Source organism: Pseudocercospora fijiensis, assembly GCF_000340215.1.
Source record: "Pseudocercospora fijiensis CIRAD86 unplaced genomic scaffold MYCFIscaffold_20, whole genome shotgun sequence".
NCBI lineage: Eukaryota > Fungi > Ascomycota > Dothideomycetes > Mycosphaerellales > Mycosphaerellaceae > Pseudocercospora > Pseudocercospora fijiensis.
In genome coordinates this window covers 111,897-131,970 of record NW_006921551.1, presented here as the reverse complement: position 1 = coordinate 131,970, position 20,074 = coordinate 111,897, and the positions used below count along the sequence as shown (strand labels likewise).

Below are 20,074 nucleotides of genomic sequence, written 5' to 3'. Positions count from 1 at the left end.
ACCTGTCTAGTAAACATGCGTAGTTAGCTATAGGAGTTTCCCGTAGAAGATTAAATAAGCATTACGGTAGGTAGCATTTTCGGGCTACGACTAAATCGGGTCTAGGACTCGTACGTAGTTATACCGGAAGAGTTTACTAGCCGTTGCGAGTAAGACACGTTTCTGCTAGATAATATCGACAAGCCCGGTCGTTACTTCCGCAGAATAGCAATAGAAAAATATCGCTTAAATAAGCCTAATGCCCTTGCTAATAGGCTACGCATACCTATGCTCCGAGACGGTCCCTTTATATTACAACGAGAGGGGCAACAATTTGACCCGCTACGGCACTTAACCCGAGTCTAGGATAGTTCTCTCCGGTCTATTAGACATTACCTCGATCCTATATTAATATAGCTTTGCGCCTAATCTAAGGTTTAATAAGGCTAAATACTTTACTACTCCTCGTATTCTTAATTAACTTAGTTAGAATAAGGGTTGTACGTACTCCTCCTTCTACGTTAAAGCTATACTAATATATACTAGCGTAGCGTAAACTGCGTTAGATAGGACGCAGAGCGGGCTAGCGTAGTAAGGTAGCGAAGGCTGCCGACGAAAGGACGAAGTAACCTAATACCGTCGTAACTATTTAGCTATAGAGCTAGAGCTAGACTTGTAATAAAGTAGCGAAGCATTTCGGTCTACCTATAGAGAGGACAGTGTCGACTGTAGCCTACTATAGGAGAGTTAGATCTTTTAAGCTAATTCTTTCCCGACACTTACGTGTCTAGCGGCAATGTTTAGGTAGTAAGTAAATCTCTATATCTGCTTAGCATTTACTAGCGCGCTAACTCTAGGTTCGCTGCAACTTGAGTTCTTAACTATCTAGCGAGTGCACGACTATACTTAATAAACTCGTATTTAACCCTAAACTGCTAGTACCTCTACCAAAACTAAACGTCTTTAAAGAATAGCTAGGACGACTACCTTTCGGGAGCTACAACTCTGCTTAGATCGCATCGTCGACCGCAATACGTAGTTCGAGGATAATAAATTAGTAATTCGGCAGGCCTGCCAATCCGCGCGTAGCCTTCCTATAGTAAGACTAATGCTCTAGCGAGTCGCTAGCAATACTAATTAGCGTAGATGCTCGACTAGAGACTAGAGCTTAGGACTAGCAGCTAGCAGACTTCCTCCTAGTCGAGTCCTAGCGTTACCTAACTGCGCGGCATTGTCTAGGAGGGTAAGGGTCTTTAGGTATGTTAAATTAGGCGGAGTTTTAATAACCGTAAGTTTCGAGTGTCTAGCTAGCTTTAACAATTGTTAATACTTTAGGCATAAGTTAGGACAAATTATTCGAAGGCTTATATATAGGTTTGTAATATATAGGCAAAGATTAACCGTATGCTCTTAAATTATTATAGACTAAAAGCAGTACTAACATACGAAAGGTTATAGTAATTATTAGATAGGCGTATTTATCGCGAGTGCCGACTCTATACTCCTAGAAGAGCTATAGTCCGAGTTAGCTCGACTACTAGAGACGCTAAAGACGCCGATCGGTATTATATATATAGATACGGCTCTAAGACAGATTGCCGTAGAGATAGACAAGTATAACTTTCTAGAATTTCGCGACATTCTAAAAAAGGCCTTTACGGCGCTAAATAAGGGTATCTATACGATATCTTAGGCAATTAGTATTAGCTATATCTAAATGTTTTAAGCTAACTTAACGCAGATACTATCCGTAGTCTAGTATTAGCTAGGCTAGCGCTATAGTACTTAGAACTAGATTAATCTACGTATAGCCTAGACGAGCCGAGAAGGTTAATATACGCCTTTTTTAAAGTATTATATACTAATAGATAGCGATCTTTGCGTTACGAAAAGGTCACCTTTCTCTTTAGTATACTACGGCCTAGAGTAAACTTTTAGGAGCTATAACTTTTCGAAGAAGCTATAACGATAATAGAGTACGAGGGCTTGCTTAGCGTTATAGGTAAAGGCTCTACTCGGCGAATTGCGTTACGGGAGACTAGGAGCGTACCTCTACCCTATACGCTACCCGAGCCTATCTATATCTCTTTCTATAATCTCGAAAAACTACGATTACGATATCCTTAAGCAAGAAACAAGTCTAACGAGAAACTTATCTAGCTTATCTCTTAGTAGCAGGCCGCTAGGAAATTAATAGAGCTAAATGCTTATAAGTATAGCCTAGCTATACCGCAACTAGTAACTAATACCTAACGCGAGGCTTTATTTATTAAAGGAAGAGCTATACTAGAGCAGATTAGATAACGAAAGCCTATACCGAAACGAAGACAAATATCCTCTATAGATAGCGAATCTAGCAACGGCGAGTACTAAGTTAATATATATTAGAATAGTTAGGGAAGGGCTTCTAGGCGTAACTAAGAAAACGCGAGACCGACTCTTAAAGACTAACGCCGCGATTTACGGCTAGAAATAGTAGATCTCGACCTTTAGAGAAAGCAGGTTGTAGTCTATCGGCGATATATAGAGCTTTACTAAAAGAAGGGTATTACTAAGCTAGGAAATTATAATAGGATAACGAAGAGACTAAGTTAGCGATCTTGCTTTACTACGGATTCTCCTCTTCCTCGAATTGCTCTCTACGGATCTTTCTATAGCACTTCTAGATATTTGTATAGTATACTAAAACGGGTGCCTATATTTCGAAGTCTTAAGGGCCGCTCCTATATGCTTCTTCCGATAATAATAAGCGACCTGCTTTAGGGTCAGATTCTTAATAAGATCTCGTATAGTCTCTTAAGTAGCAACCGCTTTTTGCTTAGAATATTGCATTATAGCTTCTATTTTATAATAAGGAAAGAAGTACTTTACTAGAAATTTTCGCTTTAGCCGATAGTAAATTCGTTTTCTACTTATACTGTGCGACTTTACAAAGACTTGCGTACGAAGTTTATTACGCGTAATATAGACGATACTACCTATATACTATACTATTATAGTATACTAAGGACGACGTTTAGCGAAAGGCGATTTTCGTATTTATACTTAATACTAAGAGAGACATTGCTTTCTACGAGTAGATTATAGTTAAAGCTAAATAGTACTAGATTATTCTAGACAACCTTTCGTCCTATCTTTCTTACTTCTTTCTAGAAGTGTAATAACAGATCTTATAATATCGATACTCGTTCGTTTTATAATAAGTCTAGCTTAATACGTCCTCTAGACTCTTTTAGGATCTAGCCCTTAAATCGCACTCGGGTAGTATAATTGCGATACTATGCTTTCTAGCCTAACGACTATTTAGTAATAGTATTACGAAGGCTACGGATCGCGATGTCTAAATGTAGCCGATAGACTATAAATAGCTAATATTATACGGATACTTTGTTTAGTAGTAGCTTAATACTCTAGCCTCTTATCGTTACTTTCTTCTAGTAGCCTATAGAAAGTAGTGCAATATAGTCGTATATATCTAAATCTACGAAAACGGCTATTATAATATCGGGATCTCGGTCTTATATACTACTCCTATAAGCACTATTACTCTAGCGATATTCTCCTCGCCCTTTATCGACTTCTACGCTAAGCTAGATATACTTTACGTTATATAAAAGACACTTAACTTCTATTAGTGTTTCTACCTACGCCTAAAGCTTATACTACGAAGCTTTTAGTAAAGGTATACTTTAGACGATTTCCTCTTCGGATAGTATAATTAAAATAATACCGTCGTATAGTACTAATTTATATACTAATCCTTAGTAGAGATAGGCGTACCTAATATAATAAGAGAAACTAAAGTAGCAAGAGATAACCTAGCCCTTAGGAGTTAGAGCTCTCTAATACTATAAGACTTTTACTAATCTAGACTACTTAGCCCTTCTAAAAAACAAATAAAATATATTCCTCGATTCTCTACTAAGCCCTCTTAAGACTAATCTATCCTAGTATTAGAGTCCTTATACTTAGAGAAGTTACAGAAGGAACTACTATTAGATAGTCTAGAGCTAGAGGAAAGCTAAGGGCCTAGACTGCGACTACGGCCCTACTAAGTAGTTTAAGCGTATATATTTGCCTACTAAAATAGTATATTTGTAATCTACTAAGTACCCTAACTAGTATCCTAGTTAATACTAGCTAGGACTAGAACGTAAAGACGGCAAGCATTACTACTTATATTGCTACTAGGAGTCTATAGTAGAAGCAATAGCTGCTAAGTATTACTACTTATATTGCTACTAGGAGTTCGTAGTAGAAGTAATAGCTACTAAGTAGCATTGCCCTAACGGCTAGTACCTAAGCGAGGACGTAACACATAGGCTATAGAGAATTAGTACTAACTTAGTAGAGGACTAAGGCTAACTTACTAGACTTGTTATAGTTACTATAATAATTTAGGCTAGTATAGTTAGTATAGGCAGCCTTAAGGAAGGAATAGTCCTTATAAGTTAAGGTTATATAATCGATATATAGACACTTGTTCCAATTATAGCAAGAATAACAGTCGTTGCCCCTACAAATAGCACGCTTAACTAATACACACATAAGCGCAGGGGGCAGGTAGCCTACACCCAACCTAGAGCCTAAACCAAACTTCTTATTTCGGTTATATATCGTAGTAGAGATACTTAGGTATAGGTCGCTATCGATACTAGCTAGAACGAACTTAACTATATTACTATTACGTAGCTATAGTAGGAGATCCTTAGGCAACTTATTGCCTAGAGTAATAAAGATCTTCCGAAGGCGCTTAATAGTAAGCTCGACCTCCTTTAGGACTAAAGAACTATTAGTAAGGCTAAACAAGCAAGCGTAGCCGCAAGGACTTACTATTCTCCTCGAGCTAAATTCTGCTAAGGCGAGTAGAAGGCAGCCTCCGCTTATTAGGATCGTCGCCGCTACTACTACTACCGCTACTACCTATACTACCTACTAAACTACCCTAACTAGGATAGATTATTACTTGCTTATCTATAACGAAGTCTTAATTATAAGCAGGGGAATCTGCTAAAGAAGTGCTACTTATTAGATATAGATTATAAAAGTTTAGGTTATAAGCTAAAGGGAAGGCTCCCCCTATATACAGTTAGCGGGCCTACAATTACGGATAAGAGCTTTAGTTTTACTATTTGCTCGCGACGGCAGACAAGCTAACTAGTAGTAAGGATTATAATAGCCTATAATACCTACTACCTAATCTAGATACCGCCTATATAGAAGGAAAGTAGAGGAATAAAGTATCCGTAGACCCGCGGTATAGGTTAGGATAGCCGAGCGAAGCCGTAGGCGAGCGGAATAACAATTAGGCCTTGCCTCTATAACTACAACTAATATAGTAATAGACTAATATACTTAGTTATTAACTATCTCGTAATTATTACTATTAGCCGATTTAGCATCGTTTATTAGTCCCTACTTATCCAATACCTCCTACTTATCTATTATCTTATTATCTTAGAATAGTGCCTATCGTATAAGGATACGGTTCTAGCCTCGGCTATCGATCGTAACTCCGGCAATAGTTAGAACAACCTACCTAAGTCGCTCCTAATCTTCCTACTAGTCTTTACGAGCATTTGTAAATCGTAGCGCGAATTTACTAAAGCCGAGACTCTCGCTAGGCTAGATAGTATCGAGGATGTTAGTAGCGTTAGGAATTAAGGAACTAGTAGCTAAAGGGTTAGGCTAACTAGAAAGAAGATCGATTGTCTAGCGAGCCTATTCCGCTTTATTGCGATTAGTATTAGTATACGTAAAGAACTCGGTTACCTCGATAGGAGTACCTACTAGAGCATATATAGGATATAAACTAGTAGGATATACTAGTAGAGTAGCGGACTACGAACGATAAGAGGCTAATCGTAGTATATGCGGTTGCTCTATCTAAAGTAGCGGTAGAGCGCATTACGGATACAGAGTCTTAAAATAATCTATCTATCCTTATATAAGTTTAGTATTAAGGCTTTCTCTAGTAAGCGGATAGCGGAAGTTATAAGCCTCCGAATAGACACCGGTATAGCGTTAAGCAAGGGCAGTAATGTTATATAGCAACCGGGGATTAGCCTATAGTTAAGCCTATAGCTATTCTATCCGATTAATTGCCTCTAAATTATTGCGGTATTATAGTATTTACTGCTTCTTACGAGCTTCTTCTTAGCTAGCCTACTAAGCTCGTTAAACCTTTAGCTTCTCTTGCTGCTACTTAGCGTAGACAGTAAGATTGCCTTTGTCTTTGCTAGTACTAGCGGCGTCTAGACGTAGAGGAGTAGATAATAACACAACGCCCTTAGGAAGTAGGCGCTATAATCGACGTCGAACTAAGTTAGCGTACCGGCTAACAACTATACCGGGGACTTTGCCGCTCTTAAAGCGGTTATAGAAGTTAAAGGTAGCTTTAAATATAATATCTCTAGGGCCTCGTACTCTAGAGGTACCGACGTAGGTAAGACCTAGTATAAAGTCCTTTCGAGAAATGTCGAGTACCGCTTTGTCGACTATTATACCCTATAACTTATATATAGTAAGAGCGTAGGCGATAGTAACCGGAAACTATAATCGAGAGTAGCGAGTATCCTATTATTAGTTGTAAAGCTACTTACGACGTACTAGAATAACTAGTATAACCCGACGTAGCATACCTAACGAGCTATCTATATTAAAGGCCTCGTTAAAGGTCTTACTAGTATACTTGTCTAACTTAACGAGAAGGATAGTAGGCAACTTGTCGAGAGGGTCCTCGTCCGTATTAGCTATATCCCCCTAAACTATATCCCGTATAGTGCCTAAGCTACTATTAACAATGCCGCCTTTAGTCTAAAGGTTCTCTATTACTATTATACGTGCCTCGAGACATATTAGAAGCCGAGAATAGAGGTTGCCGCCGTTCTTATAGCTAGCTTTAACTATACTACTACCGCTAGTATAACTAGCCCTAGCAAGTATAATCGGAGCACTATTATTACGCATTGCCTCTTAGTTATACTTATTAACCTGCTTCTTATAAGGATATAACCGAAGAGCATTCTTAAATAGGTCCTACTCTACTTAAGGAAGAGTAGTCTTAATACGGCTATAGAGAGTCTCCTAGTAATAGATCTTAACGCCTATAGGTATATTACGAAGACCCTCTAGAGCGTTACGAAACGCGATAGCTTAAGTATTATTGCCTTGCTATCGATAAATAACGCTTAGCTAGATAGTCTTATCGAATAGTCGATAAGCGTTATAGCTAGCAATATCCTCGGGTATCTTAAGTTCGGTTAGCTTCGAGAAGAGTAGCTTCCCTCTTATAGGCAATAGCTAATTAAAATCGCTAGCAATAGTAATATAGCGGCCTCCGAATAGTAGAGTTGTATCTACGCTACCTTAGCTTTAAGGAACATCGAGAGAAACCTAACGAAGGCGCTAGTTAATCTAGTAGAGCATAGTAAGGTCTATTCTAGACTTCTTATTAATAATAATATACTTTACCTATTCGACCCGATATTAGAAATTAGTTAAAGCCTAACTATCTAAAGGGATGTACTCCTTTATCTTTAGCGGTAGCTTAAAGAATGTATATAATATACTTCCCTTTGTCCCGTTTATAGCGGCTCCTATTAGTATAAGACGGATAATAGGATTGCCTATCTATAGATTAGGAAAGCCTTTATCTAAGTTGTTAAACTAATTAAGAAGCGCTTCTAGCTTAGATAATATAGTCTCGATAACGTGCGACTTGCTAATACTAGCCTTGCTATTAATATTAAGTAGGAATGCCGGAGTGTCTATATCCTAAGTCTACGCGTACTAGTAATCGATAATCCTATTATACTAGAGCTTCTAAGCGTCGGAGAGTCTATTAATATAGTAGCCGAGATCTATAGGTATACCGATTCGCTAACTATCGCGAGTAGTAGTTCCTCGTATACGGGTCTAGTAATCCTTCGCATTACTAGTACTAAGGCTATATTTACTAAAGTGAGGTGTCTAGTTATACTTACGATCGACTTGCCGATTACCTAAATTATCGAGATCTTCGAGCATCTTAGTAGGATTACGACCCGGAAGTACTATAGTAAGTAGTTCGGTTCTAGTCGCTTAGCTTCTAAATTATAAACATTATCCTTAAACAGATCTTTAGTCGGCTTTAGTAGGTCTATACCTATATAGTCGTATAGATAATTATAAAACATTTTATACTACTTATAAGCCTTATTCTATATATTATATGCTATGTCGGTATCTTCCTCGAAGGTATATAGCAGATTCGGATAGTACGTATCGAACGGGTAATAAAGAAGCACCTTGTTACGGTACTAATCCTTATAGGTGCTATTAGGACCGTCTAGAATGCCGCTATATTTAGGGTACTAGTTAACAATACGTAGCTTTACTCGTATACACTTCTTATAGGTACTAAAGTCCTACTTAGTTAAGAATTCGAAGAGGGAAAGGTCTAGGCGGGCAAGAAGATTAGAGCGATTAAACTTCTCCGTAGGGATTCCGTATCGATTTATATACTTTAGTAGTAGCGACTATCCCTATATAATTATCTGTCTAGACGTAGGATTAAACCGCTTAACTTTAGACTAATCTTCTAGCTTGCGGCAATTAAAGTTCTAGATAGTCTAAGAGCTTTAGGCGAGTAGCAAATCGAGTAATAGATGCATCTCTTCTTACGCCGAGATATTGCGCTCTCCGATTAACTTATTTAGTATCTTAGCGATAAATAAGACTATAGGACGATTAGTATTAATCCTAGGAAGGACCTTCTTACCTAAATCGAGTAGAGATTCGCTACGCTTCTCTTGCTTAGTATAGTACTTGCTAAGGTAGTTAACTATAGCGCCTCGGTCTATATGTACTATTATATCGTTGTTCGCTATCTATGCTATCTAAACAGTACGGCTATAGTTAGTTATACGGGTATCGTTACGAGGGCTATCGTATATCTAGTAACGTAGGTTTAGACTATATATAATAATAGCGTTATCTAGATAGTTAGCGCGAGGATAGTAGAAGCGGCACTAAATAGTATTAGTGTCCTTGTTCTTACGCTAACAATACTTATAGCCGCACTTATATCGCTAAATACGATTAAGGTTTATTATAAGGTGCTACTAAGAGTTTCGTATATCTACGGACTTTATCTATAGCAATGTAGGCTTATTAGGCTCTAGAGTAGTACGCCGAGGGTTTAGATTAATAGTAGTAATATGCTTGGCCTAGAATTCTACAAGATCGTTACGTAGATCCTTACGAGAAGTCTCTAGCGGCGGTAGAAGTATCTTTCCCTCCTTAATATACTCCTTTAACTATATAATACTATAATTATACGAGCTACTACGAGCCTAAAATTCAAACCGGTTCTAAAAGTCCGTTACGCTAAACTTCTTAGCGATTAATTTTATAATAAAAGCGTGCCGACAATAGAAGTAGTAGGCGGTAATAGCTAGATACTCGCGTATATTGTCTCGGCTAGTCTTAACTCGTATATGTTTATTACTATTATAGGGAGGGTTCGGTATATAACGCTATAACCTCTACTAGTAATTGTCGGCAGCACTATAAGTTAGAAAGAGACGTAGGCATCTGATAGCTTTAACATAATTCTCTAACTTATTAGTCTTGCCGACCTAATATACTCGAGTACCCCGAAGGCTACTACTATATCGAATAACGTTTGCTAGGAGACGACGTAATTCTTTATTATTAGTAGTAAGCGCTACTTTAAGATTATCGATAGTAATCTCTTCGTATTGTAGGTTCTATTGCATTACGTAATCTGCCTTCTTGCGTAATTGCTTTCTTATTAGAGTATTTAGGCCGATATAGCGGAACCGAGGATAATTAGCAAAGCGGTAGCGGCGTAGACCTATACTATCGTCCTACTTAATTATATACTCTAGATAGCTATCGTAGGCGATACCGCGCTAACGAGTATCTCTATAGTCGGCCTAGCCCTACGGATAGAGCGTTAGAAATACGCGTAACATTAAGCGCTCCGTCTTATTAAACTTATTAAGCGGTACTTAGTCGAATAGCGGAAGGGTAAGCTAAGTTTAAGTAGTAGGCTCTCTATCGTCGTTACTAGTAGCATCTATCTATATACGATCTATACGGCGTTATCGCTACTTAGCTGCTTACTATTAGAGTGCTAGATCTCGTTAGCGGCGCTAGTTATCCTACTAGTTAAGTAGCTCTTAAATCTACTCTCGCTAACCTTATAGAATATATACCTACGGAAGTGCTAACTCTTCTAGGTAATCGGCGAAGTTATCCTCTTCTTTATCCGTATTAGGCTCGCTATTCGAGGATAGACTAGGCTGCGAAGCTAGAGGCGGTAGAAGCTAATCCTCTTCGTACTCCTCGATATATATTCGATCGAGAACTAAAACACCGTCTTAACTATCTAGCAGTTGTAATAGGCGCTCCTCGTCGATTGCTATATCTCTATAGTCGGGGAAGTTCGCTATTAGGTGCTTAAGCTAGATCTTTACTACCTAACGACGTACTTTAAAGTCGCGAATAAAGATACGCTTAGTAATATTATCTCTTTAGGCTAGACGTAGGACAACTGTCTTAATATGCTTAGGAACTAGGGGCAATTCTTTCTAAACCTTGCCTATATCTTGTAAGAAATTAACTACGTTGTTCTTATAACGCTACTAAGCTCCTTTAATAAGCCGCATCTCGACGTAGACGTAAACGCGGGCAATAAGGATCTCTTCTATTATCGTAAGTTTAGGAAAATCGTTGCCTATAAGTAGATTAGTAGGCTATAGCCCTAGATCTATATAATTGCCCTACGATATTAGATCGGGTACTATATACGGCTTGTTGCTATCTCGCGTAGTATAGTAGCGTCGACAAATGCTATATATAGGTAACTCTAGGTCGGTATCGAGCTCTATATTAAACTAGCGCTCCTTATATCCTCTACCCTAGTAATTATTAGCTTTATTAAAGAGGTTATCGTTCTAGTAATACTCGACTTTCTCGTTATTAAGATCCGTAAAGAACTCGCGTACTAATTATATATCGCTATCGTTAAGTACTAGCTAGGCGTTAAGATCGTTAGTAGTAGGGTCCTATACGTCGTCGTTATTCCGAGTAAAGGCGGTTTCTATATCCTTAAGAAAGTAGCGTTCGCGCTCCTATTTAACTTTAGTCTACTAAGCACGGTTAACTAGATTCGGCTAATAGGCTAGTCGACCGCCTAGCTAATACTCCTACTATCGAGTCTTTATTATCTCGTAGCAACCTCTATAGCATATCTTAAGCTCTTCTTTTAGCCGATTAGTATTAGTATTAGTAAGGAAATCGAAACGCTAACTCTCGTACTTATTCTTAATATACTACTTATACGTAGTAAGATCGTCTAGATTGTATCTATTAGCGTAGTATTAACATATACTACACCTACGCGAAGGTAGCCTAAGTACTCGATATAGGCAAGTAATATAGCGAGGGACTTCGTAGACTTTATAGAAGAAGAAGATTCGGTCGTTAGGTATCTATCTATTATCCGGATCGTTATATCTAGTAATACTACTACTAGGTAAGGGATCGCTACTAAGGGCATCGCTAGGGAAGTCGGCTATAGCAAAGCCTTTCTACGCAAGCTCTATAGCTCCGGTAAGAAGAGTATTAATACTTAGGGTTTGCGATATCTCTTTACTATGCCGTCGACGTAGGCGATATAAGTAGGAGATCTATCCTTAAGTATTACGAGCCTATATAGTTACAGGATTGTTACTACTATACTCGCCTCGGGGACGGCGACCTATAGTACTAGAAGAAGAAGACTATAGAGACTATAAAGGGCGAGGAGGCGGTAGTATTAAAGATTAGTACGGGTCTTATAGTAGCTTCTTAGTCGGATCTCTAGTACGCGGCGACTCTTTAATACTACGAGGGGTAAGAATAATATTACTTCTAGCAGAAGGAGGCGTCGGCTAAAGGGAGGATAGTAGCGAGAGTAAAGATATAGGAGATAATCTAATAGTAATAGGCGCGCTTTAAGGCTATTATAAAGCAGGTCGACCGCTGCCTACTCGCTTCCTACTTCGCTTAGAAGGAGCCCGTTAGATGTTATTATTATTAGCGACTTTCCGCTTTTGCTTAGACGTAGAAGTAGCGAGGCGATACTTATTATAAGTACGGAGTATACGTTAACCCTTTTTAAAATAGCGAATCTTCTTCTTCTTCTTATAGGCACCTAAGCAGATCTGCTAGTCTATACTATTAGTGCCGCCGTCGTCCTCGTATTCGCTTTCTAACTCTTCGCTAGTATTCTATCGATTAGCTAGGATGTTCTTCTTTAGAGGCCCGCTAGGTAGATCTCCGCGAGGCGCGCTAGTAGCTACTTGTCTATACTAGTAATTAAATTGTTAGCTAAGTTCGGCTATATATAAGTATGTTAGCGTATTTTGCTAGATAATGCTCTAGATCTCCGCTATTAAGTCGATATATCGCTAACTCTTAGCGGCGTATAAGGCAAGCTTAATAGCCTTTGTACTATGCTACTTAAGATATATAAGTAGGATATACTTAGCAGTATTGCAAGCCTCCTTTTTATCTTTAACTATCGCGTCGTATATCTACTTATTAAGGTCGCGGATTGTAGGCATAACCTCCTTCTTAAAAAGTCGCTCGAGTCGGCGCCCGGTCGTACGGCAAGTATTGCGCCGGTAAATATATACTTAGTCTCGGAACGTATATAGATTAGCGCTCTGGTTAGGATTCTTAATATTCGAAGAAAGCGTATAGTACGTACTAGAGACGTCGTAAGTAGCGAGCCTCGACTATACCGCTATCCTACTATTGTTCTTTAACTATCGTATAGATCGCTACTTATATCTAATCTAATCGAGGTATGCTAAGTAGAGGTAAAAGAAGATAATAAAAGGGCCGAGGAGCGGAAGTCGTAATATAAAGAAGCGGGAAGTCGCGAAGGAGGTCTCTATTTATAAGTAGTACCCGAAGAGGGAGACTATACCTAAATAGGAAAAGGAGACGGCTTCCTATATATAACAGAATTTGCGAGAAGTTAGTACGGGCTATAAAGAAACATTAAACTATATTAATAAAGCACCTCTTACTAGCTAGCTCTATAAACGTACCTTTATAAGCGCTAGCGCTTAGAGGGAGGGGGATAGTCGTTCCTCCTAAACCCCTATCCCCTACCGCGCGGAATGCTCGTTTTGCTAACGTTAGCGCTTAGGGGGAGGGGGATAAACCCCTATCCCCTACCGCGCGGAGTGCTACTTTTACTAACGTTAGCGCTTAGAGGAAGGGGGATAAACCCCCGTCCCCTACTACGCGGACTACTACTTTTGCTAACGTTAGCGCTTAGAGGGCATTGTCTATACTATATAGTGCCTTTCCTATATATATTAGTTAGCGTCTATATTAATATTAGCTTAAGGCTGCCGTCGTTGTCGTTATCGTATTAGTTACTTTTGTTAGCGTAGTTTGCCGGAAACGTACTTAATCGACTAAACACGTTTCTTAGAGTCTACTCTAGCGCTATTAATATACTACAACTCTCGTACGCGGAATTAAACACTCGAGTAGCTACTTGTCTAAAAGCTTACCTTACTGTCTGCCTTTTATGCTTCTAACTATACTACTATAATACTAGGGATTATAAGGGGATATTAGTACGTAAGAATTAAGAAGCTCCGTCTAATAACAATACGCGCGTATACTTGAGGCTATAACTAATAGTATATACGGAAGAGTTGCAGATCTTCTAGTACTAAGTTATATAGCTTAATAGAGTTCTTTAGGCACTGCTTACTCTAAATAAAGAGAGTACGCTAGTTAGTATACGGTCTATACGGACTTCTAAATCGAGCTAGGGTACTAACTATATATTAAGGTATTGTCTAGTAATAGATTAAAAAACGTATAATAGGCGCTATAGGACCTAATTTAAACTAGCGGTTTCGCCGACTAATAGGCTAGGTTAAGCAGCTATAAATGTTTAATAAAAAACTCAGTCCGTCTAGTTTCTCTATAGCACGCTCCTAGCGTAAGGATGTAAGCGTAGTAGGTATATTTACTTAGTAAACTCGTGTTATGTCTCGAAGGGTTATATAGGTTAAAGAGCAACTATATTTGTCTATAGTACCGACCCCGGCCTAACCGCTCTATAGTTTTACGTCGGCATTGTTCTTTTTTTGTTTTAGTCCTATCTCTTTTAGTCGCAAGTTGTCCTTTATAGCGCTAGTTCCTTTTACGTCTCTTTCTATATTTATACTTAGTATACGTCTCGTACTATACGTCTCGTGCTATGCGTCTCGTACTATACGTCTCGTACTATACGTCTCGTCTTGTATCGTTGTAGGCTCGTGCCGTAAGGGGGAAAGGCCTAGTATTATCGGTACGTAGTGTTGTTAGCGCGTTATATATAAAGGCGCGTATATATATTGTTAGAGGTAAGAGGCACGTAGTTTAAGCCTAAGGCTAATACTTCTTTTTAATTTCTACTAATTAGAAGGCCGGACTAGCTTTATATATACGCATCTTTAGATTAAACCCCCGGCGAATATACGCTATATAGTGCCTTCTATGCCTTCCGCGTACGTAGAAGGCGCATATATAAAGGCAAGTCTAATTATTATTCCGCTCGCCTAATATTTCTAGACCTCCGTTTCTATATCCTCGTCGCAAGCTCCTCGAATGCTCTAACTTCGGCCTAGAAATATCCGGCTTTACTCGGATTAAGCAACGTAGTATATAAAGCTAGACAAGGGATAAAGTAAATCTTAAAGATAGCAGAAATTATATAATATCTGCCTAAGGAGGAGTGTTGTAGGTTAGTTAGCTAACCTTTGCTAAGACGCCTATATAATAGTTATATTATCCTACTATAGAGATAAGAGGCTCTTAATTCTTCTTTATATAGTTATATAGTTATTAATATTAATAATTAGTTATATTATATAATTTATAATAGATTAAAGCCCCGAGGTTCGCCTGCCTACTAGATAATTCTCTAAGGTACGAAAAGAGCAAACATCCTAGACGTCTAACTCTAAAGATCGTACTAACTTCGCTATAAGGAAGTAGTACATAGGGAGTATTAATACAAGTAAATAGTAGTCTTAGTATTAAACGATATTGCCTAAGGAACGAACGATTCTCGAGGTAGGAATTAGCGCCTTATCCTATAGTACTAAGAGTTAGGTAACTTAGGGCATCGGCGGGGCACCTCTAGGGTGCTTTATAGGTGCCTAGTAAGGGTCTCGGCGGTATAGAAGGGCATTCCCTTATAGTATCCCCCTCCCCCCCCTCCCTCGATAGCCTATCCCTAGGTTATAAGATTATACTATTATCGTCGAAGTCGTACTTACGCTTTCCCGCGCTACCGCCTACTATAGTACTTACGCTTTCCTACGCTACTATCTTAGTTTAGGGGGTTTGTTACGACTAAGGTAGTTAGAATACGTATCTAGGCTTCTATAGCAGTATAGAGGTACCTCTAAGGTACTTCTAAGTAGGGCGTACGCCCTAAGAGGAGCTAGCCGCTAGGGAGTAGTTATAAAAAGCTCGTCGCGCTTTATTAGGTAGAAGGGTATAGCTAAGCTATTTAACTTTATATACCGGTCTCCCCGCCGGTCTATCTAGTCTTACGGCTTATTATTATCTTTTGTCGAGCTTAGCTCTAGAAAATAATAGTTATCCCTACTATCCCTAGGGTAAGAGCGAGGTGCCTTTAAGGTGCCTAATTACTCCCTTACTTAGAGCTCTTTTATATACGGGGTTTGTTTGCTACTAAGATCTAGAAGCTAGTATATATTTCTTCTGCTTTTTTCCGTTAACAACCTTATCCTCGACATCTACTAACTACTATAGTTTCCCTAGGAGCTATAAGGAGCGCGTATATACCTAAGCGTAGTAGTAGTCGAGGTCGGTATACTTACTTCTCTCCGGAAATAACAATTAAAGAAGGTAAGTTAGATTGCTACGCCGTTATTATTCTACTAGTTATATACGCTTTACTTTAGTCTGCTTTAAGGTACCGTCGAGGTGCCTATAAGGCACTAGAAGTGTCGTACGGCAAGTAAGCGTAGGTCGTAGTATTTAGAAGCTAGCGCTTTTATTAGTAACTACCTTCTTCTTTTTATTATACTAATTACCCTTAGACCTTCCGCTCGATATTACTCCGTCTTAATATAACTTCCCTAGTCCGACTAATTCTATTAACACTTCTTAAGCTCTACTATTACCGACCCTACTATAGAGTTTAAGTCTTGCCGACCCGTTTATAATAGCTTTAGGCTCCGGTAGTAGTTTTACCCCTATCAATTAGGGTAGCGGTATCTAGCGTAGCGCTTCGGACAACTCCTTTACTTTCGCTTAGAAGACCTTAGGTCGTAGAAGCCCTTCGGAGTATTAGAACGATAGTCGTCTATATACCGAGAGTAAGGCTAATACCTCTTCGAAGGATATACTATTTAACTTCTATAGTATTAAGCCCGTTCTCGAGCCTCGCCCTAAGCTCCGCGCTAGATACGCTATCTACTTAGAGTATGTCCGTAGGTGCTAGAATATAGGCACTAATAAGATAACCGCCGCTAAGTAGCTTTCCGCCTTAGATTAGTATAAGTATAAGGATAATACAAAGTATACCCTATATAGTAGTATACTAGGTTAGGGCTATAAGGTAGTAAGAGCTACCCGCGAGGTCCTTCGGAGGTACCTACTAACCGGGTGTTTAGATTCCCCCTCTAATATAGCGTGCCGCTAACTTCCTCGAGTACCTCCGTCGTCGCGCTATATCGAGTATTAATAAGAACGGCGCTATATACCTAGATACTATCCGCCGAGTCGACGACTAGCGCAACTACGCCGATAAGATATAGGCTAGCTATAACTATATCCGCCTTCGTCTAAAGAGTGCTAATACTCTTAACCGCGACCCTTCTAATTAGGATTAGTTAAACTACGACAACTAGCTAAAGGCTAACTATTAGGCGGCTTAGGAGGCTTTCGCGAAGGGACGCTCTATCGATCCGATAGCTAAAGGCGTAAACTTAGTCGTCGATAAGGAGATAGAGTACTTATACTTTAAGGCCTTCGGAAAGGAGCCTTTTAGTACGAAGTTCTAGCGCCTAATCTTCTTAGGTCGCATAGTCCGCTAGAGGGGTAGTCTAGAAGTATTAGAGGTACCTACGAGGGGCTTAGGTTAAGTAGGTAGAGTATAGAGTGTTTCTTTTATATAAATTTTCGACGAAAGTTTAAGCGGCTTAAAGTATACCTAGGGTATACTTAGTATATAAATAGAGATAGGGAGGTTCTAAGAACGAGTATGCTTTTAATACTATTATCCTAGAAGAAGAGAGGATACTTTAGATAGCTAGGGAATTTAATAACGATTATCTAGCTTAAGAGATGTTTCCGTAAAATTTATCTGCTAGTACTACCTTAGTTTACTTTTAGTCTAAGACCCGGCCGGCGGGGGGAAGATAATCTAGCCGCCGTAGGTGTCTCGCGGGCCCTCTTAGAGGGCCTCCGAAGTACCTCGGTAGTGCCTTAGTTACTAGAGGTGTTTCTAAGTCTCTTCTTATACTCTAAGAGTAATTCTAGAGAGTAAGCTAATTGCTCTTCTATTATCTAATTATCCTATTCGGAAGAATATCCTTTCTACCTAACCCTAAACCTCTTATTCTTTCCCCTACCTTTATAGGTAACAATCTTCTCTATCTTATATTTATCCTCCGAGCTATTCTCCTTAATATTATCGACCGGGGGTAGCTAGTACCCTTTACGAGCGTTATAACCCTCTAGTAACGATATATAGAATACCGGGTATAAGCGCTTTATAGATAGGGGCAGGTTAAGCTTATAAGCCTAACTTCCGAAGCGCTCTATAATAGTAAAAGGTCTAAGATATTTGTTATTAAGTTTGCGGTAAGGGCGCTTCGTACGGATATTCTTTGCCGATAGTAGAACTTAATTCCCGATAGCGAAGTATTTATCCTTCGTAGCTCTATCGTAGTACCGTTACTATAGCTCTTAAGTATACTAGAGCGATGCTCGAGCCTCTTTAAAGTCTTTTACCCGATTAGAAAGGAACGCATACGCTTCTTCTATAAGTTTCTTTATCCGCGGGGGCACTAGAGAGGTACTATCGAGGTACCCCGGAGGTAGGTATTCTCTAGCCGAGGAGATCTTTACCCTATTAGGTAGGTTTAGCTAAATACTAAAGGCGATCTTAATTAGAGACTTGCTACTAAGCCCGTTATACGGTTTGCTATTATAAGCAAACTTAGTAGTATATAGCAACCGAGCCTAATTATCTTAGTCCTAATTATAGTAGATTCGGAGATAGTTCTCGAGCTACTAGTTTATACGCTCTATCTAGCCGTCGGTCTACGGATAGAAAGTAGTGCTAATGCGGCGTTTAATAGCGAGATAGTAGTAGAAGGCACTCTAATAAGCGCTAGTAAAGATCGATCCTCGGTCGGAGACAAGCTTATTAGGTGCTCCGGTATTATAGACAACCTTATTAAAGAAAAGCTCGGCTAAGGCAACCGCGTTAATGTCTTTTATAACGGGAAAGTAACGTACTATTTTAGAAAACCGATCTATAATAACTAGAACGGAGTCGTATATACGACCTCTAAATCCGACGGAGGGTAGTATTAGCTAGTAACCGGCCCCACACCTATAGGCTAGTTTTGAGCCTACATAAGAGGCCTCCTTCTGTAGAGTAGATAGATTATTAACCTTGTATAGTACATTGTTTATGTTACACTTCTATAATGCCTATATTGCAGGGCTCTAGTTATTAGCCTAAGCGACAGTCTCGTTATCCTATCTTGCTAAACATAGCTGCCTATATTGCTATAGGTTATGTTACCCTCGGTAGCCTATACTATTGCTATAAGTAGTAGTAGTAGTGTTGGTTTCCGTCCTTTATTAGAGCCGAAGGTGGGGCTATCTCTTTATATCTCTTTATATCTAACAGGTTCGGGTATGTTAAAGGTGGTCTCTAGGCACGAATAGCTATAACCGAAGCGAGGGTACGATAAGAGCCTACGATACGGACGATACCGAAGTATCTTAAGGGGCCGTTACGACAAGCAGAGAAACCTCTTAACGAGGGCATCGCTTTAACCCCGAAAAGCTACAAACCCTTAGGACTGTTACAGCTTAGGGCCTAGTCTATAACTATAGCTAGCTTCTAAGAACTCGGCTCCGGGTCGAAGACCTATTTAGTACCGCTTGCTCGAGATAAGCCCCGCCTAAGGAGGAGATAGATTAATTACCTATCGGCCTTGCTTAGTTTGCTAAGACTATCTATACGATAGCAATTTCTAGATTACAGGTCGGATGCCTAGACAGTTCCCCTATTAACCGGGTAGATTGCTTCGGGATTCGCTGCCTCGTTCGGATAGTGCTTAGCCTTCTACTAGAAAAAGAAGGTCCCCGCCCCCCCGCCTAGCTAAAGGAGATAACGATAGTTAGTAAAGTGGCTAGTTTCTAGGATCTAGGTGTGAATAGAGATTGCAGTTCCTTCCTCCGAGCGGCTTTTGTCTAAATTTACTAAATTGAAGCTCCTAGGGGTGTCTAGGCGACCCCTAGGAGGCTAAACTCTAATACTACCCTAGGGGTAACATTAGAAGAAAACAGCCTAGTATACTATTTTCTCGCATAGCAATATCGAAACAAACTAAACCTACAATATATACTAAAAACACTTTCCTATAGCATTTTATTTCAACTACTTTATAACAATCGAATAAGCTCTAGCGAAAGCGAGCATTACGAATTAGCGGAATCTTCGGAATCTAATAACCTACCGGACCCTATTAACGAAGAAATCAGGCGACGACTAGTTGTTATAAGCGCTATCGAACTAGGGGCTATCGAGCCTTCTACGCCCGAGGCCCTCTATAATGTCGTTATAAAGATAATTTAAGGGCAAACTAACCTTCTCCGTTAGAATAGGCGTCGCCCGCTAGAGCCGGGAAGTAGTAGGAACCCTTTGTTCGAAGGGTAGAACGCTACGGCGCACGTAGAACGCTTTAAGGACAACTTAACTAAGTACGGACTCGAAGAGGAGTCGGACTAGTACAAGGTCCGGTCCCTTACG

At 39.5% G+C, this 20,074-nt stretch overlaps 1 protein-coding gene across 1 annotated transcript; it reads right to left on the bottom strand.

Annotated features, from left to right (window-relative positions):
- Nucleotides 1-6,282: 6,282 nt before the first annotated feature.
- On the bottom strand, nucleotides 6,283-6,486 carry MYCFIDRAFT_147649 (uncharacterized protein; the record flags this gene model as incomplete). The annotated part of the gene is made up of 1 exon (XM_007934400.1): nucleotides 6,283-6,486. A coding segment is annotated over one exon (204 nt), but the record flags the coding sequence as incomplete, so codon positions are not given.
- Between the last annotated feature and the right edge of the window lie 13,588 nt (nucleotides 6,487-20,074).